Source organism: Melospiza melodia, chromosome 7 (genome assembly GCF_035770615.1).
Source record: "Melospiza melodia melodia isolate bMelMel2 chromosome 7, bMelMel2.pri, whole genome shotgun sequence".
NCBI classification, from domain to species: Eukaryota; Metazoa; Chordata; class Aves; order Passeriformes; family Passerellidae; genus Melospiza; species Melospiza melodia.
The window spans coordinates 30811185-30837428 of NC_086200.1; the positions used below are offsets into that span (position 1 = coordinate 30811185).

Consider the following 26244-nt stretch of genomic DNA (forward strand, 5'->3'; position numbering starts at 1 on the left):
CAGCTCAGAGGGAATGGCTCCCACTGCCAGGGGGCAGGGCTGGATGGGATTTTGGGATGGAATTCCTGGCTGGGATGGAATTCCCAGAGCAGCTGTGGCTGCCCCTGGATCCCTGGCAGTGCCCAAGGCCAGGCTGGAGGCCCCTGGGATGGTGGAACATCCCTGCCATGGCACTGGCTGTTCCTCCGTGTCCCTTCCAACCCAAACCATTCACCCCGTGATTCCTGCCGGCTCTAAGGCGGATGAGGGCGCACAGGGACGGTTTGGAGCCCGGGCGCTGAGCTCGGTGCCAGCCCGGTGTCCCCGGGCCCGGCGGGAGCTCCGGCCGGTGCTGCCCCCGCGCTCCTCCCCGCCCGCAGGGGGCGCTGCCGCACCGGCCCGCCCGGAGCATGCGCACTGCGGGCACCCTGCGGGACCGGGGCGGGGCGGGCCGGACCCTCCGGTGCCCAGAGCCGCTGCCTGCCACCGGGCTCGGCCGTACCGCCTTCTGCTAGTGCCGAGCCCCCGTGCCCGGCTCTGAGGGTGGCCTCACCGACCCCGGTGCCCCGGGCCGGTTCTTCGCCCCTCCCGCTGCCGGCGTGACTTTCAACCCGCTGCAGCCCGGGCGGGGCGGGGCTGTCGCTGCCGGTCGCTGTTCCCCCGGTGTCGCCTCGCTGCGGTCCCGGTGCAGCCGCGGGGACACCCACGTGGTGCCGGCGAGGCGGAACAGCCTCCCGACCATAGAGTCCGCGGGATAGAGCGGCGCGGCAGCGCACGCGCTCTGCGCAGGCCCCGCCCCTCGGCGGCGCCGCCCTATAAGACGGCTCCGGCTGACGTCAGCGCTCTCTTCCGCCCGCTCTGCGCTCGCCAGCGAGACAGGGCCGAGCCGCCGCCATTGCCGTGACCCCCCCGCCCCGCAGCATCCGCCGCCATCCGCCACCATGGTGAGCCCCTGCCACCCCCCGCCGCTCCCGGCGGGATCAGCGGCCACCGCGCTTCCCGTATCGCCGGGGATGGCGGTTCCGCGGCCGCCGCGGGTCACACGGTGGTGGCTGCGGCCTGTGCTGCCGGGCTGGGCCGCGGCTGCGGGGCGAGGGTGGGGCGGCGAGAGGGGGCCGGTCTGGAAGGCCGTGACACCCCCGGAGCCGGCAGGAGCCGCCGGTGTCGGTGCCGGGGCTGCCGTTGGCCCGCGGGGCTCGGGAGCGGCCGCACTGATGTGGCAGCGCGGTGGCGGCGCCGGGGACGGGGCGCTGCGGTGCCGGTCGTGCCTTATGTAACGCTGCGGTCTGGGCTGTCACCGGCACCCGCACCGGCCCGGGCTCGGCTTTGGGGGCGATTTGTGCCCCGTACCCGCTGACACCGCGGCTTGAGGGACACGGGGCAGGGAGGGGTTGGTGCCGCAGCCCCGCTGCGGTGCCCTTGCTGCGGGTTGTGTTGTCAGCCAGGCAGAGGTGGTGTCACCGTGATTATGGCAGGTATTTATGGGCGATTCGGCTTCCTTGGAATCGCCAAAGCTGGTTTTGTACGCGCTGAGTCCCCCTTCTCCCCTCCCTCAAGGTGAACTTCACAGTAGACCAGATACGGGCCATCATGGACAAAAAGGCCAACATCAGGAACATGTCCGTGATCGCCCACGTGGACCACGGCAAGTCCACGCTGACGGATTCCCTGGTGTGCAAGGCCGGGATCATCGCCTCGGCTCGGGCCGGCGAGACCCGATTCACCGACACCCGCAAGGACGAGCAGGAGCGGTGCATCACCATCAAATCCACGTGAGTGCCCTCCCTCGGGCTCCTGCTGCTCCGTGGGCTGGGCTCCTCCAGGAAGTGGAAGAAAATTTGGTCTAGTCCCGAAGCTCATCTCTGCCCATGAGGGTCTTGAATGGTGGAGCAAACTTGTGCTCAGTCACTGAGCAGTTCTTTGCTGGGGAAGCAGGAGCTTCATCCTCCCACTTGAGCACCAGGATTGTTGGATGAACCGTGGGTGTGGTGTGGAGACCTTGGGAGCATCTCTGGGGATGTTCCTGGTGGCTGTGCTGCCACAGGGAGTGTGAGGACTCTGGGGCTGGAAAGGGGTTTGGATTAGTAAGAAAACCTTAAATAAATGAATTGGGAATGGAACCCTTTATGGGTGCTGGAGGACTGCAGGGAGTTGGAGGAGGTTGGGATTCTGGAGGAGGTTGTGGTTGAGGAAGGACAGGTTGTAGTCTGTGCTCCTGTTATCTCACACCCTGACCTCCCTGGAATACACTTCAGGAAATCCTGGAGTCCAGCATTCGGGTTGGAAAAGATCTCCAAGGTCACCAACTCCATCCTTGTCAACCAGAGCAGAGCACTGGGTGCCACCTCCAGTGGTGGCAGCAGTTTGTGTGGGGCAAAACACTTCTAAACTTCAGAGAAGAACAACACAGATCATCATTTTAATGGTTTCTCTTTCTTTCAGAGCCATTTCTCTGTTCTATGAGCTCTCTGAGAACGACTTGGCCTTCATCAAGCAGAGCAAGGATGGTTCTGGTTTCTTGATCAACCTCATTGACTCCCCTGGGCACGTGGACTTCTCCTCAGAGGTCACCGCAGCTCTGCGAGTCACTGACGGTGCCCTGGTCGTCGTGGACTGTGTCTCTGGTGAGGTTTCGTGCAGCTGGAGAGGATTTTGGGGGGTTTGGAGCTGGGGATAGCTCACTGCTAACTGCGGGTGTGTTTGGCAGGCGTGTGCGTGCAGACAGAGACCGTGCTGCGTCAGGCCATCGCCGAGAGGATCAAGCCCGTGCTGATGATGAACAAGATGGACAGAGCGCTGCTGGAGCTGCAGCTGGAGCCAGAGGAGCTGTACCAGACCTTCCAGCGCATCGTGGAGAACGTCAACGTCATCATCTCCACCTACGGAGAGGGAGAGAGCGGCCCCATGGGCAACATCATGGTGAGGGAGGGAGCCTCTGGGCATGGGATGGAGCCGCTGTGGGGAGAGGGAGCAGCTCCCTCAGGGAGAGTTCCCTGTCCCAGGTGGAGGACGGGATTGTGAGATTGTGAGGGTGCCTGAGCTCCCAGGCTTGGGATGGCTTGGGGCTCCTGCTGGCTCCCCTCCCAAATTTCCTGTTCAAGGCCTGAGCAAATAAAGGTTGGGATTGGTGCCCAGAGCAGCTGTGGCTGCCCAGTCCCTGAAGAGTCCAAGGCCAGGCTGGACGGGGCTTGGAGCACCCTGGAGTTGTGGAAGGTGTCCCTGCTCATGGCAGGGGTGGAATGGGATGGTCCTAATGGTGCCTTCCCACCTTAATGTTCCTGGGAGGGAGCAGGGCTGTGGGTGTCAGGTTCTGAGGACAAGCTGGAGGTGTCCAAGCCTTCCTGCTCCTCCTGGGAAGAATGGGAATCCTATCTGCACATGAACCTGAGCACACACCTGCTGGGAGTGGAGGAAAACCAACCCAATTCTATGGTGCAAAGCTAAAATGGTGCCTGTCCCAGCCCTCAGAGTGGTCACTGGCACAGAACTATCCAGAATCTCAGTGTCCTGGAGGCCCATTTGGTACTGGGGTGTTTTGGGATGGGCTGAGGCTGCCCCCCTGACCCAGCTCTGCTGTTCCCCCTCAGATTGACCCGGTGCTCGGGACCGTGGGCTTTGGCTCAGGCCTGCACGGCTGGGCCTTCACCCTGAAGCAGTTTGCTGAGATGTACGTGGCAAAGTTTGCTGCCAAGGGAGATGCCCAGCTCAGCCCGGCCGAGCGTGCCAAGAAAGTTGAGGACATGATGAAGAAGCTGTGGGGAGACAGGTGAGGAGGGGATGGTGGTGACTGAATTCCAGATCAGCTCTGCATGGCTGCAGCCTGGCCCTGCAGAGGGTGGGTAAAGGGGGCAGGGTGTGGTTGTGCCTGGTTTAACAGGAGTTAATTACACTTGGGTGAGTGCTGGAAGGCTGAAGGAGGGGGAAGGCAGGAAATGGCTCTTCCTCAGCAGCCCTGGGCTCTGCCCCGAGCAGGCAGGACAAGCTGTGTGTCTGGAGCTGACCTGAGCATGGACATTAGTCCGATTTCCTTCTCTCCACAGATACTTTGACCCTGCTACTGGCAAATTCAGCAAATCTGCCACCAGCCCTGATGGAAAGAAACTGCCCAGGACCTTCTGCCAGCTCATCCTTGACCCCATCTTCAAGGTGAGTTCCTCAGGTTCCTCCTTGGCCAGCACCTCCCGCTCTGCGCTTCTGTTCCGTGCGTGATGATGGAAAATTTCTTCACTTTGACCTGACGTGTTTGATTGAAGAAATTCAGCTGTCTGACACACCTGGGGGCACATGGGCTGTGTCTGCTGGGGGGAGGCTGGGTGCTGAGGAGGAGCAGGAGTTCTCTGCAGGTGCAGCTGCTCCAAACTGGGTCAGTGCTCCAATGGCCGCTCTTGTCGCAGGTTTTCGATGCAATCATGAACTTCAAGAAGGAAGAGGCTGCTAAACTGATTGAGAAACTGGACATCAAGCTGGACAGTGAGGACAAGGACAAGGAGGGCAAACCCCTGCTGAAGGTGAGGCTGGTTGGAGTTCTCTGGGGAGCAGCTGAGCAGTTGTGCTGCTCCAGCTGTGTCAACATCAGCCTGCTTGGGAGGTGGGGAAGGAGGAGGAGGTGAACCCTGTTGGGAACCCTCTGACTGGGTCCTGCTGCTCTGCCCAGGCCGTGATGAGGCGGTGGCTGCCAGCTGGAGATGCCCTGCTGCAGATGATCACCATCCACCTGCCTTCCCCCGTCACAGCCCAGAAGTATCGCTGCGAGCTGCTCTATGAGGGCCCCCCTGACGATGAGGCTGCCATAGGTAGGAGGAGCTGCTGCTTTGCTGCCAGGCCTCAGCTCCAGCACGCCTGTAACCAGCTTGTTCTCCATGTGCACAGCTCAGGAGTGTCTGGGATTGAGTCTGTATCTTTTCTAGCATGGATCAAACAGTTTAGTGGCTCACAGGTCGGTTCTGGAGCACTGAGCTGACTGAGCAATCTCAGAGTAGCCAGAGGGTCCATCTGAGCATGGATTTGTTGAAGACGTTCCTTGGTGATGTGATCTTCCACGGAATCTCAGAATAGATTGGTTTGGAAGAGATCTTGGAGGTCAGCCCCATCTCCTGCCATGGCAGGGACGCCTTTCACTGTCCCAGGCTGCTCCAAGCCCCATCAGCTTGGCCTTGGGCACTTCCAGGGATCCAGGAGCAGCTACATCTGCCCTGGGCACCCTGTGCCAGGGCCTCAACTCCCTCCCAGGGAACAATCCCTTCCCAATGTCCCATCTATTCCTGCCCTCTGGTAGTGGGAAGCCATTCTCCATTTCCTCTTGTCCAGACAAAAGCCCTTGGGCTGTGACAGTGGGTGCAAGTCTTGAGTTGGGGTTTGGGCTGGGTACCAGATCCATCAATACCTCTGCGCTAACCTGGTCTCTCTCCCCTGCCAGGCATTAAGAACTGTGACCCCAAAGGCCCCCTGATGATGTACATCTCCAAAATGGTGCCAACCTCTGACAAGGGACGTTTCTACGCTTTCGGCCGTGTCTTCTCTGGTCTCGTCTCTACTGGCTTGAAAGTCAGAATCATGGGACCAAACTACACCCCTGGCAAGAAGGAGGATCTGTACCTGAAGCCAATTCAAAGGTGTGTCCTGGCTGGGGTGTTGAGGGGTCCTGGTGCTGTCTCAGGTCTCTTCTCGTGTCTGAGGCCTGTCAAGGTGCTTGGTTATGGGCTCACTGGGATCTCCTCCCCATCCCAGCCTCACTAACCCACCTTTCCCTTCAGGACCATTCTCATGATGGGCCGCTACGTGGAGCCCATCGAGGACGTGCCTTGTGGAAACATCGTGGGGCTGGTTGGTGTGGACCAGTTCCTGGTGAAGACTGGAACCATCACCACCTTCGAGCACGCCCACAACATGAGGGTGATGAAGTTCAGCGTCAGCCCCGTGGTGCGCGTGGCCGTGGAGGCCAAGAACCCGGCCGACCTGCCCAAGCTGGTGGAGGGGCTGAAGCGCCTGGCCAAGTCTGACCCCATGGTGCAGGTGAGTGCATGGTGCAGGGATGGATCTAAGGATGCTGCCTCCACTCCTGGGGAAGTATTGAGTTGGGTGTTGGTCCCTGGCTTGGTGCTGTGATACCAGCAGATCGGTGGGGAGAACATCTAGAGGTAGCTCTGTGGGTCAAACACAGACAGGCAGAGGCTGTTGCTGGTGTTTGTGGCTGTGGCTCATTCTGAAGCTTCACCCGCTGTTCCCAGTGCATCATTGAGGAGTCTGGGGAGCACATCATCGCTGGCGCTGGGGAGCTGCACCTGGAGATCTGCCTGAAGGACCTGGAGGAGGACCACGCCTGCATCCCCATTAAGGTAGAGAGGCTGAGTGCTGGCTGGGCTCAGGGTTGGGGGTTTGTCCAACTGTGGTTCCTCACACCCCCCTGTCCCGCAGAAATCGGATCCCGTGGTGTCGTACCGCGAGACGGTCAGCGAGGAGTCCAACGTGATGTGCCTTTCCAAGTCCCCCAACAAACACAACCGGCTGTACATGAAGGCACGGCCCTTCCCCGACGGGCTGGCCGAGGACATCGACAAGGGCGAGGTGTCGGCGCGCCAGGAGCTGAAGCAGCGGGCGCGGTACCTGGCCGAGAAGTACGAGTGGGACGTCACCGAGGCCAGGAAGATCTGGTGCTTCGGGCCCGACGGCACCGGCCCCAACATCCTCACCGACATCACCAAGGGAGTGCAGTACCTCAACGAGATCAAGGACAGCGTGGTGGCCGGCTTCCAGTGGGCCACCAAGGAGGTGAGCGGTGGTGTCTTGGTCTGGGTGGCATCCAGGCTTCAACACATCCTTATTTTTGTAATGCTTCTCATGGAGCAAAATGTAATATCTGAACAGGCCAGTGAATAACACAGTTGGCTTCAGGAGGAAAGATGCTCTGAGGGTCTTGGCTTTATCTAGCAATTATTTTCAGGATTAGACAGGACTGCAGGGTAAATTGACAAACTGGGAGCAGCAACAGGAGAATTCATTTTCCTGTTTATTGTTCAGTTTCAGTCTGAGGGAGATTCTGAGCCAGCAACTTCTGTGACATTACTTAGACCAAAAAACACCCCATTTCCCTTGGCCAAATACTTGGGTTTCAGCACCATAAATGTGTGACAGCTCTTGTAGCTTGAACCTCAGCTGATCACAAGGATGCTGCAGTGATGGCACAGGGCTGGGAGCTGGTGCCCCTTAAGTTGGGAAAGACCTCCCAGAGTCCAACCTTTGTAGGTTTGAAGGTTCATCCCTCAGCAGCGAGATGGAGCGGCACCTGGGTGGGCTTGCTGCTCGAGGAGCTGCTTCCACAGCGCTCCTGTGGGCCAGGGCAGCAGCACCCACGTGGCAGTGCCCAGGCTGGTGACGTGTGCCCCCGTTGTGCCCTGGCAGGGGGTGCTGTGTGAGGAGAACATGCGCGCCGTGCGTTTCGACGTGCACGACGTGACCCTGCACGCCGACGCCATCCACCGCGGCGGCGGCCAGATCATCCCCACGGCGCGGCGCTGCCTCTACGCCTGCGTGCTGACCGCCCAGCCCCGCCTCATGGAGCCCATCTACCTGGTGGAGATCCAGGTGAGCAGCCCTGCTGGGGTAGTCACCAATGTCACAGGTGGGACCTGCCTCAGCTTGGCTGGCCCTTGGTGCTGAACCAAACAGTGGCACTGTGGTGTTTGACCCCACAGACACCTTTGGCTGGCTGGGTGTTTGGTGTTTCACCCCACAGACACTTTGGGCTGGCTGGGTGTTTGGTGTTTGACCCCACAGACACTTTTGGCTGGTTGGGTGCTGCAGCTGGGCCCGTGCAGACGAGTCCAGGCCTGCAGGAGCTCTGGTGGTGGTGGGATGGAGTCTGCTCCTCAGGGTTCCCTCTGTGGAGAAGCTTTAAGGCGATGGTGAAGGAAAGGAGTCGGTTCTGATGGAGGGTTTGGATCCAGAGCTTTATTGTGGCCTCTGAATGCAGCACCAGCTCCAGCAGAACTCCCTGAGCCTGTGGTTGCTGCTCCTTTGAACCCCGAGGGGCAGGGAAGGGGCAGGGAGCCACCAGCCAGGGACAGGAGGGGAGGGACAAAGGACACCTGGATGGCCCAGTGCCCCCCAGGGGTAGAGGGCATCCTTTGAATCTGCCCAATCCCTTCTGGAATTCCAGGACTGACAGACAGTGCTGGGCAGGGGTCAGGGAGGGGAAAGGAGAGGGGACTGACACACCTGGGAGGGAATTTTCAAGGGAGGGACCCAGGTTCTGAGGTAAACCCTGAAATCACAACACACCCCAGCCCCTGCCAGCCCTCAGGGAAGGGGGAACAGCAGCTGGGTGCAGTCCTGACCCTGGTCTCTCCTGCAGTGCCCGGAGCAGGTGGTGGGAGGCATCTATGGAGTGCTGAACAGGAAACGTGGCCACGTGTTTGAGGAGACCCAGGTGGCCGGGACCCCCATGTTCGTGGTCAAGGCCTACCTGCCTGTCAATGAGTCCTTTGGTGAGTGCTGGGGCCATCCTGGGAGGGACAGCCCTGGGCAGGGCCTCAGGAGATGCTTGGGTTGAGCTGTTGACCCAGCACTGAGCCGTGTCCCCAGGTGCCACATCCACACAGACGGGGACTCCAGCACTGCCCTGGGCAGCCGTGCCAGGCTTGACCATCCTTCTGGGGAAAAAACTTAACCTGGAAATCTCCAACCCTCCCTTGGTACAGCTTGGGGGTGTTCCCTCTCATCCTGTCACTTGTTGCCTGGGAGAAGAGACCAAGGGTGCAGAACATTTTAGGTTGGAAGGGACATTTCAGTGTCTTCAGTGCCACCCCTGCCGTGGGCAGGGACACCTTCCACTGTCCCTGGCCTTGGACATTTCCAGGGATCCAGGGGCAGCCACACCTGCTCTGGGAATTCATCCCAGCCCTTCCCAGCCAGCAATCCCTTCCCAATATCCCATCTATCCCTGCCCACTGGCAGTGGGAATCCATTCCCTGTGTCCTGTCCTTCCATATGCTTGTCCAAAGTCCCTCTCCAATTTTAGGCATTGGAATGGTCTCTAAGTTCTTCCTGGAGCATTTTTTCCATTCCCACCTCCCATTGGTTGGGATCTCAGGAGGCTTTTGAGAGCTGCTCTGGGTTTCTCCATGGAAAGGAGGAAAGGTCTATCCATGGACGCAACATTGAGCTACAACCACTCCTGTCCCACCTCACGTTTTGTCTTGTCCCTCACAGGTTTCACAGCAGATCTGAGGTCCAACACGGGTGGCCAGGCCTTCCCCCAGTGCGTCTTTGACCACTGGCAGATCCTGCCCGGGGACCCCTTCGACAGTGCCACCCGGCCAGCCCAGGTGGTGGCCGAGACCCGCAAGCGCAAAGGGCTCAAGGAAGGAATCCCTGCCCTCGACAACTTCCTGGACAAACTCTAATGACACTCATGGAACTCTGGGAGAGCAGGAAAAATTTAATTAATTAGCGTTATCACCCATGCCGCCAGGGGCTATAGACGCCTGTGACCACCATCTTGTTAATTAAATGGGTTTCATAGCGATTTTGAGAACTTCAAATGAGGAAAACAAACAAAAAGAAAAAAAAAAGCCTTATAGGTTTCTGTGTTGCACATGACTCATCTTTGCCATTGTAACTAAAACATTTCCACTAGATCTGCCCAATTCTGTATTTATTTGACTCAAAAAAAAAAAAAAAATACTGCTGCAGAATGGCCTAGAAGGGAGTGGGGGCGTGCTTAAAGAGGACAAGGAAAATGGGGGGAAAGAGAGAGGGGGTGAGGATGCCTTATCTGCAGCGTGACTGTCCGTCGTGCCCATCGCCGCCTGTATTAGTGCCACTGGAATTAATAAAATTGGATAAATGGTGACGAAAAGTGAATTTTTTGGGGGTTTTAAGGGTGAGGGTGGCGCCCTCTGGTGGGGGTGGAGGGGTGGTGCTACCTTGGCCACGCCCTCCCGCGAGCGGCGGGGCGGGGCCTCTGGCGGGGAGTGGGCGGGGCTTGGATGAATGGGGGTGCTGCGATGTGGGCGGGGCTTCATGCGGAGGTGGGCGTGGTTGGTGTAGGAGGGGGCGGGGCCTGCTGTGCTGGAATGTGGCGGCGGCGGCGCGGGCGGCGGCGGCCCAGGTTGGGAGCGGGGGCCGGTGCTGATGAGGGGTCCGTGAGGGGCCGTGTGGGACCGGCAGGGGCCGTGCGGGGGGGAGAGGGGTGATGGACGGAGGCTGCGTGGCGTGGGGAGCGAGGGATGGCGCGGGGAGCGGTGCGTGGGGGTGGTGAGGCCTGTGGGGTGGGCTGGGGTGGGGAAGGAAAGGGAGGAATGGGGGGGCTGTGGGTGTGGGGGCTGTGGGGCTGGGAGGGGCTGCGGGTCGGGAAAGGGGTGGAGAGGGATTGGGGGGCCTGTGGGATAGGGAGGGGCTGGAAAAGGAGGGGCGGGGATTGGGATGGGGGAGATGTGGAGAAGGGAAGGGACGGGGAGGGACTGGGGGGCTGTGGGTGCGAGAGGGGCTCTGGGGAATTGGGTGGGGAGGGGCTGTGGGGCTGCAAAGGGATGTGCAGGGATCGGGAGCTGAGTGGGTCTGGGGGCTGTGGGGCAGGGAGGGTCAGCGGAGGGGAAATGGGCCAGGAAAGGGATGAGGATTGGGTGGACAGCGGGTGTGGGGCCTGTGGAGCAGGGAGAGGCTGTGGCCCCCTTCCCTTCTCTATCCCCGGGGGTTTTGGGGTGTGGTGAGACCAGGGAATGAGCCCGTGGTTCTGCCGCCCGGCCCGGGGCTGTGCATCCCCCGGGATCCCTGTGCTGGGTGTCGGTGTGAGCTCCGGGACTCAGCCCCCCTGTTCCCGGCGCTGGTCCTTGGGTATCAGTGTGAGCTCCGGGACTCAGCCCCCCTTCTCCCGGTGCCACAGGTGCTGATCCCCGGCTGCTCCCGCTCCTGACACCCAGCGCTGGCAGCGGCGGGGCGGCTCCCGCTCCGAGGGCCCCGCAGCCATGTCCACCTTCCGCCAGGAGAGCGTGGAGGATTTCTATGAGATGGGAGAGGAGCTGGGCAGGTGAGGCTCATCCCGCTGCCTTCTCGGGGGTCTCCATGGCTGCAGCCCCGCCGGGGGCTCCGCTAGATCCGCCTGCTGGCTCCCCGCGCCGTCCCTGTGCCCCTCTGCAGGCAGCAGGGCCGGGGCTGTGCACACTCAGCCATCTCTGGCAGATGGAGGTGTTTTTTAAAAGCGTTAATTAACGTTGTTCCCGGTGGAGCTCCGGTCCGGGGCTGGCGGCTTCCGGCTCTCCTCGCCTGGCCCCGCGCCTGTGGGAGGGATCCAGGGTGACTCAGAGCCCGCAGATGGGATTTAATCAGCCGGGATGCAGAGGCGGCGCCGGGGGAGCCGCCTGCCTCGGGATCCTCCAGCGCTGCCTCGGCCGCGCCAGCCCCGTGGGCACCGGGGCAGCAAAAGCGTTCTGGGTCACTTAAGTGGGTTTTTATCAAAGCAGAGGAACTTGCAGGAGTTGCTGCAGGATCTTTTGCCTCTCTGTGGCTGGGGTTGTTTCTGAGCAATGGGGAGGGATGTGGTGGCCATGGCTGGACCCACTCTGTCCCCCAGGGCTGTGCAGGTGCCTGGCCACGGTCCTGGGCTGTATAAAGGAATCTCCCTGGCCATGATTCAGGGATGGATAAAGGAGTTTCCCTGGCCATGATTCAGGGATGGATAAAGGTATAAAGGAGTTTCCCTGGCCATGATTCAGGGATGTATAAAGGTGTAAAAGAGTCTCAGGTCCATGTGCAGTCTCTCTGATTTCAGGTATTTCCCCTCCACCTGCCTTCTCCATCAGGGCTTTGGGGTCTCCCAAGACCCCAAAGCCTGGGGTTTGCTCCGGGAGTGGGTGGGCATCCCCAGATCCCAGCTCATGGCACTCTGGGGATGAAACCCTCATCCTGCAGTGCCCATCGTGCAGTGCCCAGGCAGGACATGCTGAGCTCCCTCTCCCCGCAGCGGGCAGTTCGCCATCGTCAGGAAGTGCCGCGAGAGGAAGACGGGGCTGGAGTACGCGGCCAAGTTCATCAAGAAGCGGCGGCTGTCGTCCAGCCGCAGGGGCGTGAGCCGCGAGGAGATCGAGCGCGAGGTGGACATCCTGCGCGAGATCCAGCACCCCAACATCATCACCCTGCACGACATCTTCGAGAACAAGACCGACGTGGTGCTCATCCTGGAGCTGGTGTCCGGCGGGGAGCTCTTCGACTTCCTGGCCGAGAAGGAGTCGCTGACGGAGGAGGAGGCCACGCAGTTCCTCAAGCAGATCCTGGACGGGGTGCACTACCTGCACTCCAAGCGCATCGCCCACTTCGACCTCAAGGTGAGCTCTGGGAGCTGCAGACACCACACTGGGAGCAGGGATGGGCCCCAGGTGGGCTCTGGGAGCTGCAGACACCACTCTGGGGGCAGGGATGGGCCCCAGGTGGGCTCTGGGAGCTGCAGACACCCTGTGTTCAGCACTGGGAGCAGGGATGGGCCCCCAGGTGGGGTCTGGAAATCAGTGAGGGTCAGTGCACTCCTGCAGAGCAGTGGGGCTGGTGCTTGGGATTCTCATCCTCTCCTTTGGTGCTTGGGATCTCTCCCCATTTGAGGCACATCCTCTCTGGTGCTTGGGATCTCTCCCAGCTTGGGGCAGTCATCCTTCCGCTCTGGTGTTTGGGATCTCTCCTAATTGGAGGCACTCATCCTCTCCTCTGGAATGAGGAGCCCAGGGCAGCTCCCCCAGGCTGCTGTGTAGGGACAGCCCCAGCTCCTCTCCCCCCACAGCCAGAGAACATCATGCTGCTGGACAAGAACGTGCCAAACCCTCGCATCAAACTCATCGACTTTGGGATCGCCCACAAGATCGAGGCTGGCAACGAGTTCAAGAATATCTTTGGGACCCCAGAGTTTGTAGGTGAGCATTCCTGGGGGCTCCTCGGGGTACTGAAAGCTTTGGATTAACCCTGGAGAGACACCCAGCACTCTGGTGCTGCTGCCAGGATGTGTCCATGGGGCCAGGCTTCCTTCCCCCACAATAAATCCATTTTCTCCCCTTTCCTCCTAAAGCCCCAGAAATTGTGAACTACGAGCCCCTGGGGCTGGAGGCCGACATGTGGTGAGTGATTCCCCTCCTGAGCCCCTTCCATGGCTCCAGCAGCCAAACCCCTGGTGCCAAGAGCTCTGTGGGACTTCATCCTCCTCTCCCTCTCTCTTCCAGGAGCATCGGGGTCATCACCTACATCCTGTGAGTATGAGGCAGCTCTGGAGGGGACAGGGCTGCAGGATGAGCCCCCCACCTCGGGCTGGAGCCTTTTTGGGGTGTCCCAACCCACTCTCTCCTCAGGCTGAGCGGAGCCTCCCCGTTCCTGGGGGAGACAAAGCAGGAGACGCTGACCAACATCTCTGCTGTCAACTATGACTTCGATGAGGAATATTTCAGCAACACCAGCGAGCTGGCCAAGGACTTCATCCGCCGCCTGCTGGTCAAGGACCCCAAGTGAGGGACAGGGAGCAGGGCTGGGGGTGTCTCTGGGAGAGGGGACAGTCCCCCCTGCCCACCCTGCTGTGCACAGGCAGCTCCCTCTCCCCTGCCTGCACCAGGGTGGGGTGAATTCTGGGATCACCCCGAGGGTGCAGGAGCTCCACTGGGGTTTGGGGGGGTTTGAGCTGGGCCCCCAGGGCTCCGGGTTTGGGAAGGAGCAGTGGGAACAGGAGGTTCCCACATCATCCTCTGCCTGTTTCTCTTGGGAGGCAGTTTGAGGGGTTGGGGGCTGGATGCAGCCCCTGCCTGGAGGGCCCTGAGTGCAGCAAGGCTCAATCACAGGATCCAAGCTGCTTTTGCAGGGCTGTAACAGGGAGAGAGGAGCAGAGCCTCTGCCCTGATCCCAGCCGTGCTGTGCTTGCAGGAAGCGAATGACCATTGCCCAGAGCCTGGAGCACCCTTGGATTAAGGTGAGAAGTCAAAGAATCGGCATTTTTGGGTGCCTGACCCCCCGAGGCCAGGGCTCTGCTGCTCCCCCAGCCCTGTGGGGACCAGTTTGGTGGCACTGCCTGTGACACTGCTGCAGCCACCGCTGTCCCTGCCGCAGGTGATCAAGAGGAGGAACGTGCGCAACGAGGACAGCGGCAAGAAGCCCGAGCGGCGCCGGCTGAAGACCACGCGCCTCAAGGAGTACACCATCAAATCCCACTCCAGCATGCCCCCCAACAACACCTACATCAACTTCGAGCGCTTCTCCAAGGTCATGGAGGAGGTGGCTGCGGCCGAGGAGAGCCTCCGAGAGCTGGGGAGGAACAAGAAGTCCTTCCAGGAGGACATCGAGGCGCTGCTGTCCATCTACGAGGAGAAGGAGTCGTGGTACAAAGAGGAGAACGAGAGCATCAGCCAGGACCTGCGGCAGATCCGGCAGGAGCTGCACAAGACGGAGGCGCTGAAGAAGCAGGCGCAGGAGGAGACCAAGAGCGTGGTGCAGGCGGCCAACGGGCTCAAGCGGCGCTACCGCAAGCTGGAGAACCACTACGAGGCCCTGGCCAAGCAGGTGGCCTCGGAGATGAAGTTTGTGCAGGAGCTGGTGTGGTCCATCGAGAGGGAGAAGCTGCAGAGCAGCGAGGGCGACGGCAGCATCCGCTAACCCTGCTCATCCCCGGGGGCTGCACTGCTCCCCGCTCCCCCTGCTCCTTCCTGGGGGCTGGGGCTGCTCCTGGTACCCCTGCTCACCCCTGGGGCTGGGGCTGCTCTCCGCTCCCCCTGCTCCTCCCTTGGGGCTGGGGCTGCTCCCCAGTGCCCTTGCTCACCCCTGGGGCTGCGCTGCTCCCTGCTCTCCCTGCTCCTTCCTGGGGGCTGGGGCTGCTCCTGGTACCCCTGCTCACCCCCGGTGCCCCTGCTCATCCCCGGGGCTGCGCTGCTCCCCACTCCCCCTGCTCCTTCCTGGGGGCTGGGGCTGCTCCTGGTGCCCCTGCTCACCCCTGGTGTCCCTGCTCACCCCCAGGCAGTGCCCCAGCTCGGTGTTAAGGGGGGTGTTTGTGCCTCCCTGGAGCCCCCCTCGGGGTGCTGGGGCTGTGCCACCTGCAGCTCCTCTCTGGCTCCTGTTCCTGCACTCCCCAGGATGTTTGTCCCCCCTGTCACCCGGGTCCCATGGGGGGGTTGGTGTGCAGAGCTCCCCTCTGCACTGCAGCAGCAGCCACGCATGGGCTGGGACCAAGGACTGATCCCTGTGTGGCCTCACGCTCCGCAGCCCCCCTGCACCCCACATTCCCCCCAGGCTGCTGCACCCCTTGGCCCCCTGTCCCAGTCCTGGCTCCCCCTTTTCCCACAATAAAGGTTTCTGTGTAGTGGGGTGGCTGCCTCAGCTCCTGCCATGGTGGGACAGGGCTTGGGAGGGAGATAAGGATGTGCCCTGTGGTGACAACTCCCCCACTGTGCTCCTATCCCAGAGGGAATTCCTTAATTTGGGGAGAAAAATGCTTTTTATTCCTTGTGAAACCCAGTGCTGGTGGGTGAGCTCGCTGTGGGCATGGAGGGAGGTCTGGGGCTGCTTTGTGGGGTGTTCCCAGGCTGGGGGAGCCCCCAGCTCCCCGTGCCTCAGATCCCTCACTCCTGGGGACAGGGGGAGCCAGGTCCCAAACCGTTCTGACGTTCCAGAGAACACCAGGGCAGGGAGCACGTTTTGCCTGGGAGCACCGCGGGCTTCCCGACTGCCTGCGGCCCCTGGAGCCCAGCTGCAGCAGAATTTGATCTGGGGAATCACCAGCCAAATGCCAAATGCCAGTGCATGGCAGGCGTCCCCCTGGCTGGCCAGGGTGGCTTCACCTCCAGCTCAGCTCCGGGCCCAGGGGATTTGCTCCATTTAGGGTTTGTCACTGTTTTGTGTCCCCCGTGGCTCCCTGGGGACCAGGGGGGCTGTGCCCCCTGTCCCTGCTGACGTCCCAGCAGGTGCAGGTTTCACCCCCGTGCACGGCACACGTGGACCTGTGACCATTTAATCTGCCTGGTGTTCCCTGCCAAGGCTCTTGGCTGCCAGGGGAGGTGACCGGGCTGTCCCAGTGTCCAGCAGGGCCACCAGCCCTGGCCACGTGAGTGAGGGGACACCTGGGGGCTCAGGGTGCCCACCCAGGCCCTGTCTGTGGGGCTGGTGCAGCCCCAGCTCTGCAGGGGCAGTGGGTGAAAGGATGTGTGGAAATCCCATAGCCCCGGCTGTTCCCGGGCTGGGCAAAGGGCACATAGTGAGAAACATTTCCTGCATTCTCCTCCTGCCCAGGCTTTGGGTTTCACACTCCCAAAAGGCTCCTGGAAGTCACCGGTCGTTCACCCCAGCCCTGGAGCAGCAGGGGGATCTCACTCACGTGGGTGCACAGAATGACACCAGAATAGCTCTAAAAAAGGAGAATTTGGGGTGTGATTCATGATGGCACAAATCTCCCCATCCCGAGGCCCGCAGGAACGGGCTGTGCTGCCCCTGGGGGTTCCAGCACCGTGACATTCCCAGGACGTTCTGCTCCAGCCCCTCTCAGCAGCTGGAGCTGCCACCCCCCCGTGACGTTTCCCCTCTGTGCACAGACACCAAAATTCCTTTTTTAGGCTCCCAATTCAGCTTCCCAGAGTTTGGCAGGAGATGGGAGCGAGGGCTTTTCCCTTATACGTCCTCACAAACCCCAAACGCTTCTGTGCTCTTAAACCAAGCGGAGCAGGCAGAGGGAAACCCCCCAGCTGCATCCCCAGGGTGACAGCTCACAGCAGTGTCCCTGCTTGGGGACAGTGCCACCACTGTGGCGTGGTGTCCCCACATCCCTTTCAGCCATGCCATCCCTGCCTGGGACAACGGGGAAACCATCGGGGTGGGACAAGCACAAGGAGATGGATCTGGGTCCACTTGGGCTGCTGAAAGCCCCCCTTAGTGGGTTTTTGGGTTATTAACTAAAATTAAATTAATTAATTAATTAAAAGCAGCTGCTTTTCCAGAGCAGTTTTTAATTCAGCCCCCAAAATCTTGTATGGCAGGGCCCACACAGGTTCAGGGATGGCACTGCCCTCTCTCAGGCTGAAATCTGGATATTGTTTTACCTTTAGTGCCTGAAATGGTTCCTAAGGAAGCACAGTTCTCATTTCTCTTCAGGGATGGCACTGTGGCACTGCCCTCTCTCAGGCTGAAATCTGGATATTGTTTTACCTTTAATGCCTGAAATGGCTCCAAGGGAAGCACAGTTCTCATTTCTCTTCAGGGATGGCACTGCCCTCTCTCAGGCTGAAATCTGGATGCTGTTTTACCTTTAATGCCTGAAATGGCTCCAAGGGAAGCACAGTTCTCATTTCTCATTCCCTCAGAAATCCCCCCTGTTCACCTCATGGTTTCAATTCACAAACTGAGCCATTCCCACCTGGCTGGGCCATGTGAGCACCCAAACCCAAGCAGGGACACGTGCAAGGAGCTTTGAGGATTTCCACACAGCCAGGAAAAAGGGGCCGCTGTTGTGTTCTGGGTGAGCTTCACACCCATTTTATTGCAACAAAGCTGAGTGATGAGTTAAATCAGGACCTCAGAAGGAGACTGAAGTGGATTTTTACTGAGTTGGTGATGTTATAAACAAGCCTTGCACGAAGCCTTTCTGTCTGCAGCAGCTCTCTTTGTTTTCCCAGCACAGCTCTACTTGCTCTGCTATAAAAATGCCGTTTCCAGCTTCTCTGTAAGCCAGCAGAATATAAAATAATTAAAAAATAAACCCCACCCAGGCCATCCTGTCCGTGTGGTGGGAATAAGTTATCCTCAGTTTTCAATTATATACAGAAGGGACTTGCCAAAGGGCAGTGGGAGAGGAGTTCACACCAATTCCCACTCCCACTTCCCAGTATTATTTACAGCGCTGTACACGGATCTTCGGGGTCCTCCCAACCCTGCAAAGGTGAAGGGAAGAAGGGTGAGCCCCAAACTGTGAAATTCCCTGAGCAATCCCTCAGCCTCCACCCTCTGCAGTTTAGTTACCTATGAGCAATTTAGGAGCTTGTTGTGAATGTCTTCAAACACTTGGTTGTAGAGTTCATCCCTGGACTTCAGGCCATCTAAATAAACTGGGAGACAAAAGGGGGAGTCAGGCTGGGCTTTCCAGCAGGATAAGATTTTGGGAGGTTAGTTTTTAAATATTTCATATTTTATTGACCCAAAGGACAACTTGGAAAAACAGACCCATCCTGAAAATACAATGGCCTATGAAATCCTTATCCATTATAAATCCCTTCTTTTGCTTTTGGACTTTTTTGTCCCCTCTGAGTCTTTAAGGGTACAAAACAAAGGAGAGAAGTTCTTAGCTGTAAAACTGCCAGCATTTATCCAAAGTAGGCCAGGATTACAACTTGGCAGTAAAAATATCCCCCTGCATCATCCCAGTGGAAGTCTCCTGCAATGAAATCACCCACTTCCTTAAATCCCAGTGCCAGGAGTGAAGGGTTTGTGTTTGGGGAACACTCACCCACATCCACCCCTGAGTCCTCCATCTCCTTCCTGTGTTTGAGGTACATGGGCCACACGTGGCCGTCGAAGAGCCCCGGGGGGTCGGGCACGGTGTAATTCCGTGTACTGCAATCAATGACATGGAGAAGGAATTAATTCATTCAGGGAGGGGCCTGGGTGCAGCTGGGAAAATAAATTCTCATGGAAAGGGCTGTGAGGGATCAGCACAGGCTGCCCAGGCAGTGCTGGAGTGCCCATGGCTGTGTTTGAGGACCCGGGGATGTGGTCAGTGGTGAGGGGTTCATGGCTGGGCTCCACCTCAGGTCCTCTCCAAGCCCAGCCCATCATTCCAGGCTGACCACATCAAACTCCCTTCCTCCCCTTCTGGTCCAATTTCCACTCAAACCCAGCTCATGGCACCAACACATCCCAGAACCGTGGATGTCCATCCCTGGCAGTGCCCAAGGCCAGCCTGGGGTGGTGGGAGGTGTCCCTGCCATAGCAGGGCCTCCATGAGATGACCTTCAAGGTCCTTCCAACCCCAACCCCTCCATGAGATGACCTTTAAGGACCTTCAAGGTCCTTCCAAGCCCAGCCCCTGCACGCCTCCATGACCCAGAGCAGTGTGAAGGACAGGAGGGCAGGGCTGGACGCCCCCCCTGGGATGTTCTCACCTCCTCCTCCTCTTGCACTCGTCGTAGGGCACTGCCAGGTAGTAGCGAAGGTCAAACAGCTCGATCAGAGGTCTGGGGACAGGGACAGAACGTGGAGATGTCACTTTTAACGACAGCAAAAAGCATGAGATCAGCCCAGACACCACAGAAATCTCTCTGCCTCTATGGGGTTTGTGTCTGTTGAAGACAGCCCAAGGGTTTGTTAACTCAAAACCACATAAAACTTCTTTCTGAAGGGCAGAATGGCCCAAGCAGGGACTTTTCCCACCCAAACACCCACACTGGTCCTGAGGGGGATCCTGTGGAGGATCAGGCTGGGAACCCTGGCTCTTCCTACATCATTCCAAAATCAGTTTGCAGCAAAATCTGGGACAGGGCAACTCCTCAGCTCACGTTCATGGAAGTGCCCAAGGCCAGGCTGGATGGGCTTTAAGGTCCCTTCCAAACCCTTCTGGGATTCCATGGTTCTCCACAAACACCCAGGAGCTGTCTCTGCCCCACTTGCTCCTCTCACTGAGCTCAGTGCAGTCAGTGTTAAACCAGCACAGCAGAGAGCTGTTCCTGAATTCCAGCAGATTCCAGGCAGGGAATGGATTATTGCCTTGCTCTTGGGGGGATGAGGGGAAACCTGCAAAATTCCTGCTCTGAAACTCCCCTGGAGTTCAAGGCTCTGCCCTAAATCAGAACTTAAATTCACCTCACTTCTACACTTAGGAGTTAATTTTACATTTTTCAGCAGGAAACTCTCCGGGGTGAGAATTCAGAACAAGGCAGGAAGGGGAAATTAGTAAAAAGGAGTTTTAGCTCTGGCACAAGGGATGTAAGGATCTCCCCTGGCAAACCACGAAGAGTTCTCCAAACCTTACTTGTAATTATAGAGCAGGAAGCCTTCAATGACCAATATATGGATATCTTGGGAGGCTGGCTCTCTAGAGCCAGGTGTGACGTTCACCCCGTGCGAGCGGGCAAACTTCACTGGGTTCTCAATCCAGGCCCGCACTGTGCTCACCAGGGCCTCCATGTCCAGGGAATCCAACACTGCTCAGGAGAAAGGGGTGGGTGGGAAAAAGGGACACCATCAAACACCATCACACACCACGGGCTCCCAAAGAATAAAGCAGATTGAGCTTGGTAAAGTTACAATTACAGAAATTTACTGTTAAAGCTTTTAATAACAAAAAAAAAAAAAAGAGAAAAGAAATACTTAGGAAAAGAATATACATTACTGCATCCTATAGGGAACACTGCTCTTACCATCCCACTGCTTAAAGCCGTCTTCCCCGACTTCTATTTGATCTTGTGGCTGAAATATAGTGAGCAATAAAACATTGCTGCAACCTCAGCGGGACCCGTTCCCTCCGATGCCATCGGCACCTGGCACCACTGGCACACAACCACCCCTGGCACTGCCAGCCACAGCCCCAGCTGGGCCTGCAGGGACAGCCACAGCCCCAGCCTGCCCCAGCCCCAACTGGGAAGCTCCCTTGGCTCACTCAAACCACGCTGGATAAAGATTTTAATGTTAATCGGTGCAATACTACAGGGTGTTGTTTGTAAATAATACCGGAGTTTTAAAGTGCTGATGCAGTTAAATAAGTGTTAGAATGTATGGTTTTTTAAAGAGTAGGTATTTGAACTCTAATAAAAATGCAGGTGGGTATGGCAGTACTTTGGTTGCTCAGTTACTGCTTTCCCCGTGTTGGCATTCACTCAAAAGAGAAGTTACAGATTTTTATGGAAAATCAAACAGAATGCCTCCCCCAAGGGCTCCTAAGTGATCAAATCTGTGCAGCACACACTGAGCACACCATGCTGGGGCTGGAGCAATTCATGTTTTGGGGATGACCCACAAGTGCTCCAAGTCCATCCCTGCATCCCTTGGACTTCCACGGGTGCTGGGGTCCAGGGATGTCCTCATTCCCATGAAATGTGCAGGGTTTAGGAACGCTCTGCACTCCCAGGCAGAAGGCAGTGAAAGTCTTCTGCATTGATATCTGCAATATTTTAATTGGGTTCTGGTACAGAACTATAAAAGCTCCCCCATAAACCCCCTTTCCATATTTAAACCAGTATAGAGGTGCTTAAATCTTGAAGCATAATTTAGCACTCTCATTCTTAATTTAATAAAATAACGTGGGAAATCCCAATATGGAGAAAATCATTCATGCAGAGCACAGTAAATAACCTCTGCCTGAATTCAGTACTAAATTTAAATCTGTTGTTAACATTTAAAGGCTCCTGTGGCATTTATAAAGGTCAGGAACTCCCCACCTGCCCAGTCATTTAAAAATCAAATATATATATATATAAAACCCCCCACAAAACCAGAAAGCTTGTGACTCCTAAGCTGTCAAAATTTACTTGCCCTGCATGTACAACCAACGCTGCAAGGAAGAGGAGACTCACCTTGAAGAAATCATCTTGATGGACCACGCAGCAGTTGGGCAGCGCCTTGACGAGCCTGTTGGTCAAGGTGGTTTTGCCACCATTGGTGACCCTGCAGGGAGCGGGACGAGACAGAGGTGGAAGAATGGCATTAGAACCGGTCTGGGAGCCCCGGGGACCCGCGGCGGGGCAGACACCGCTGAAGGAGCCGAGCCCTGAGGGATCCGAACCCCGCCCGGCGGCGGGAGCCCCTGAGGGGACCCGGGAATTGACCCTGAGGGATCCGAACCCGGCCCGGCAGCCCCTGAGGGGACCCCGGCATTGACCCTCAGGGTCCCCATCCCCTCTCGCGCCCCCCGTTTGAATTTCCCGCCCCTCCCGCGCCGCTCGCCGATTGGCTGCGATCCCAGCCCCGCCTTTTCCCCGGCTGCCGATTGGCTGTGGCCGCCCCTCCCGGCCCCGCCCCTTTCCAGCGCCCCGCGCGCGCGCGCGCGCGCTCGGCCGCGTGTAACGGCCCCGCCGGTTCCCGCGCGCGCGCAACGGAGGCGCGGAGGGCAGCGCGCGCGCGCGGCCCGCCATGGCCGGTCCCTCACAGCCCGGGTTCCCGAGGGGCCGCCATGGCTGGTCCCTCAGAGTTACGGGGCCGCCATGGCTGGTCTCTCACAGTCCGCACACCTGAGGGGCCGCCAAAGCCGGTCCTTCACAATCCAGGCTCCTGAGGGAGCGGTGCCGCCATGGCCAGTCCCCCACAGCCCAGGCTCCAGAGGCAACGGGGCCCCCATGGCCGGTCCCTCACAGCCGCAGCCCCGCTGCTCAAGATGCAGCGGCCTCGCTGCCCTCACACGCCCCACAAACCGTTTAATATAAAAGCCCTAAATAACTTAACTATTCCTCCCTTTTTTTAAACCTGAGGCGGTATAAATCCCTCGGTCGCATGTTATTAATATATTATTCTAATAACCCGTATTACCCTTCACTGTTCCATTTCCGGAACTCTCCCGCCGCACTCTCACCCCCTCCCAGCACGAGCACACCTTAAATCCTACTTTTTAAAATTAAAATCAATGCCCTTTATACACCACCACCCCATTTTATTAGAAACGGGATTTTCTCCCTCTTCGTCTTTCAGAGAAAATTTAAAAATAATTTTCTTGGTCTATCTGGCCTCTAAATTTACTTGAGTGTTTTTGCCATCTCAGCATCCCTCTTGTTAAAACTATAAAAGGATATATAAAACTGTGGATGAAAGTATCTTCAAAAATATATAAACGTATAAGTATAAAATTTGTATATAAAAATATGTATATAACACAAATAAGTATATAAAATGTATATAGATAAGTCTGTATGAAAGGATGTGCTGCTCTTCGTTGAAGCAGCATTCATCCTTTAAATTCTATAAAATATATAAAAGGATATATCAAATAAAAGGACGTCTAAAAGTACATATTAAGATATAAATTAAAGAATATATAAAAGTGGATGTCTTTAAAGTAGTCTTAAATAGACCCTGCTGTATTTAAGCACCACGAATTAACACTAATCAAAGTTGTATTATCTCTCAAATCCTATATCCCGAATATCCTCAAATATCTCAAATCCTATATCCCAGATGAATAACCCCCAAAAATTAAACCAGGAAAACCATAAAATAAGCCAGATTTTAGCAGAGACTTACCCTCCGATACCTATAATATATTTCATTTCGCCGAGTCGCCTCTTGAGCCGGAATGTGGCGAGGGAGGGGGGGGAAAAAAAAATAAAATCGGGAAGGCTAAAAGAACTTAAAGCGGAACAAAACCCGTGCTGTCCCTGCTCCTTCTGATTCCCCTGGCTCTGCTCTGCCTCCCCGAGCCTTTCATTGAGGAAAAGGCGCTTTTGGGGCGGATTTATAGGGCCGTGTCCCCGCCCCGGAGGAGCCCTGTGACCGTCATGAGCCGCGATGTCACGCTCGGGGCAGGGCCGGCCAAGCCTCAATGTCACTTTTTGGGGGGGGAGGTTCAACACTCAATGTCACATTTTGGGGGATTTAACCCCTCAGCGTCACATTTAGGGGGATTAAACCCCTCGGTGTCACTTTTTGAGGGGGTTGAATCCCCCAGTGTCACATTTTGGAAGCATTCAACCCCTCAGTGTCACATTTGCGGGGAGGGGGGGTTCAACCCCTCAAGGTCGCTTTTTTGTGGGGGTTCAACCCCTCAATGTCACATTTAGGGGGATTTAACCCCTCAATGTTACATTTTGGGGGGGGCTCAACCCCTCAGTGTCACATATTGTGGGGTTGAACCCCTCAATGTCACATTTTAGGGGGTTTAACCCTTCAGTATTACATTTTGGGGGGTTTAACCCCTCAATGTCACGTTTTGGAGGGTTTCAACCCCTCAGTGTCACATTTTAGGGGGATTTAACCACCAAATGTCACATTTTGGGGGGGTCCAACCTGACAATGTCATATTTTAAAGGGTTTTAACTCCCAAATGTCACATTTTGGGGGGGTCCAGCCCACCCCCAGTGCCACATTTTAGGAGCTTTTCCACCCACCCTTCAGTGTCCCATTTTTGGGGTGTTCAAGCCCACACTGCCCCAGTTTAGGAGGATTCCAGCCAACATTTCAAGCCACACTTTGTGCTGTTCCAACCCTCTAATTCCACTTTTTTTTTTGGGGGGGGGGATAAAGAGCGTCTTCAACCCCTTCAAAAATCACATTTTTGTTGGAATGCCACCCCCACAAAGTCCCATTTTGGGGGAATTTCAGCCCACCCTGCAATGTCCCCTTTTTGGGGGGCTCGTGCCACCCCCATGTCACACTCTGGCCCTGCACCTGTCCCTCTCCCTCGCTGGCCCCGTTGCCGTGGTGGCCAAAAATAACTTTTTGGCCAGCTCTCCCTTTTCCTAAATTAGTCATGGGGCAGGTGGAAATGTCACCCTGCCGCCGTCCCGGGGAGCCACAGAGGAAATCATTAAATTGGGATTTTTCCCTTGCTCTCTCCCCTCCTTTGTTCCCCAGTTCCCCTCCTTTATTCCCCAATTCCCCAAAAATCTGATTATCTCAAACTCACCCAGGGAAGGAATTTTTCTCTAAACTCCTGGAATAAAAGGAGGAAATGCATTGAAATTTTTTTACATTTTTTTTTCCTTTTCAGTCCAGCTGTTCAGAGAAAGGAATGTGGAGTGAATCTTCCTGGAATGTCTCTTTACAAGGAGTTTTTGGAGCAGTTTATTTTTTGTAAATAGACACAAATTCCTAAACTATTATCTCTCCAGAGAGCCTCCTCCTCCTCCCCAGTTAACTCACATAAAATAAAGCTTTTTAAGGTAAGTTAACTCTGCACCTTGTGGAACCTGTATTTTAACTTGAATTATTCCAGATATTTCTTATTTGGGGTTCTTGGAGCAATGTCAGGCTTTCCAACAGTATTTTTGAAGTTTATAATGTGCATTTTTAAATAATATCTTGCCTTGTTCTTCCTTGTTATAAAACCACAGTGTGGCAGGATTAAAAGGTCACTGTTAAAAATATTAAAGGTTCCTACAGTGAGCTGTAAAGGGATGGTAAAAAAATCAGTGACACCAAATTTGGGTATTTGGGGTCCTGTTTGACATTTTATCTTGGAGTCTTCAGCTTTTACAGTGTAAAATCCAAATATCCAGGATTCCAAGGGAAGTTTCTGAAGGAAAAAAAAATTATATATAAATATTTTTCCTCAAATTATTTTGACACCATTAACTTCTAGTCAGACCTGCTCCTGAGCTGTGTTTAAGTTTAAATTTTCTCTTTCAGGCATGAAGAAGGTTTGTGGCCTCAAACCTCCTTTATCTCAGCCAGCTGTGTCCGTTGAGCTGAAATAAAAATAAAAAATGTTATTTTTCTCTTCAAAGCTGTTTCTGCTCCTCAGCCACCAGGCCAAGGCCAAGTGCTAAAATCAGCTGCTCGTGAATAAACATGAACTGCAAATTAGGGAAATTTTAACTGTCAGAGGTCACGATTCTGGAGGTTTTACAGGGAAGATATTGAAGGCAAGAAATGAAATCAGGTTTAATATAGTGAATTTAGGGTGAATTTATGGATGGGAAAACAGCAAATGAGCTTTCCCAGTTTTAATTCCAGTGTTCCCATTGTTCTTATTGTGAGGGGAAATATTAATAAATAATAAACAATATTAATAAATAATAATTATATAACAATACTATTATATAAATATATTACATAACATATATAATATCACATAATATATTATGTTATATATTGTATATTATAATATACAATATATATTATATATAATATTATATGATATATTATGTATTATATATTATATATTACATTATACTATATAGTATATGGTATATAGTATATAACATATAACATATAACATATAACATATAACATATAACATATAACATATAATATATAACATATAACATATAACATATAATATATAATATATAATATATAATATATTATATATTATATATTATATATAATATATTATATATTATATATTATATATTATATATTTTATATATTTAATATATTATAATATATAAATATTACAATAGTATTATTTAATAATAAAAATTAATCGATAATTTTGTTGTTCCTTGCACTTTCAACATCAATTCCATGGTAAAATTATAATTCCAGAGAAATCTGGAGCTTGGATTCCTGAGTTTGAACAAACCCAGGGAAGTTGAATTTCCAGCCTTGCTTGGCCATTGCAGGGTGTCCCCACATCATCCCCTCAGCTGCCAAAGGTACAAAAATGATAAATTATCCTCCTACTCA

The 26244-nt window shown here is 55.5% G+C and overlaps 3 protein-coding genes, 1 long non-coding RNA gene and 1 other non-coding gene across 5 annotated transcripts; 4 read left to right on the top strand and 1 right to left on the bottom strand.

Moving 5' to 3' along the window:
* The first annotated feature begins 820 nt into the window (after nucleotides 1-820).
* EEF2 (eukaryotic translation elongation factor 2) lies at nucleotides 821-9835 on the top strand. The gene is made up of 15 exons (XM_063161162.1): nucleotides 821-923; nucleotides 1537-1751; nucleotides 2422-2603; nucleotides 2687-2898; nucleotides 3567-3745; nucleotides 4020-4125; nucleotides 4374-4487; nucleotides 4634-4772; nucleotides 5396-5591; nucleotides 5733-5991; nucleotides 6207-6314; nucleotides 6394-6747; nucleotides 7378-7560; nucleotides 8330-8462; nucleotides 9187-9835. The coding sequence occupies exons 1-15, from the start codon at nucleotides 921-923 to the stop codon at nucleotides 9378-9380; spliced, it is 2577 nt and encodes an 858-aa protein (XP_063017232.1). The 5' UTR covers nucleotides 821-920; the 3' UTR covers nucleotides 9381-9835.
* LOC134420932 (small nucleolar RNA SNORD37) lies at nucleotides 4182-4250 on the top strand. The gene has a single exon (XR_010028463.1). It is a non-coding gene; the product is annotated as a small nucleolar RNA SNORD37 (small nucleolar RNA).
* Nucleotides 9836-10003: 168 nt separating the features above from the next.
* On the top strand, nucleotides 10004-14831 carry DAPK3 (death associated protein kinase 3). Its single transcript, XM_063161163.1, has 9 exons — nucleotides 10004-10087; nucleotides 10862-11005; nucleotides 11939-12299; nucleotides 12746-12875; nucleotides 13028-13076; nucleotides 13179-13205; nucleotides 13305-13457; nucleotides 13867-13912; nucleotides 14050-14831. The coding sequence occupies exons 2-9, from the start codon at nucleotides 10944-10946 to the stop codon at nucleotides 14590-14592; spliced, it is 1371 nt and encodes a 456-aa protein (XP_063017233.1). The 5' UTR covers nucleotides 10004-10087; nucleotides 10862-10943; the 3' UTR covers nucleotides 14593-14831.
* Nucleotides 14832-17426: 2595 nt separating this feature from the next.
* Nucleotides 17427-23335, bottom strand: NMRK2 (nicotinamide riboside kinase 2). Its single transcript, XM_063161164.1, has 8 exons — nucleotides 23140-23335; nucleotides 21483-21573; nucleotides 20331-20379; nucleotides 19943-20114; nucleotides 19077-19148; nucleotides 18422-18528; nucleotides 17938-18023; nucleotides 17427-17849 (listed from the first exon to the last, which is right to left on the bottom strand). Exons 1-7 carry the CDS (start codon nucleotides 23163-23165, stop codon nucleotides 17938-17940), a joined length of 603 nt encoding a protein of 200 aa, XP_063017234.1. The 5' UTR covers nucleotides 23166-23335; the 3' UTR covers nucleotides 17427-17849.
* Nucleotides 23336-24374: 1039 nt separating this feature from the next.
* On the top strand, nucleotides 24375-25339 carry LOC134420803 (uncharacterized). Its single transcript, XR_010028423.1, has 2 exons — nucleotides 24375-24776; nucleotides 25243-25339. It is a non-coding gene; the product is annotated as an uncharacterized LOC134420803 (long non-coding RNA).
* Nucleotides 25340-26244: the final 905 nt, after the last annotated feature.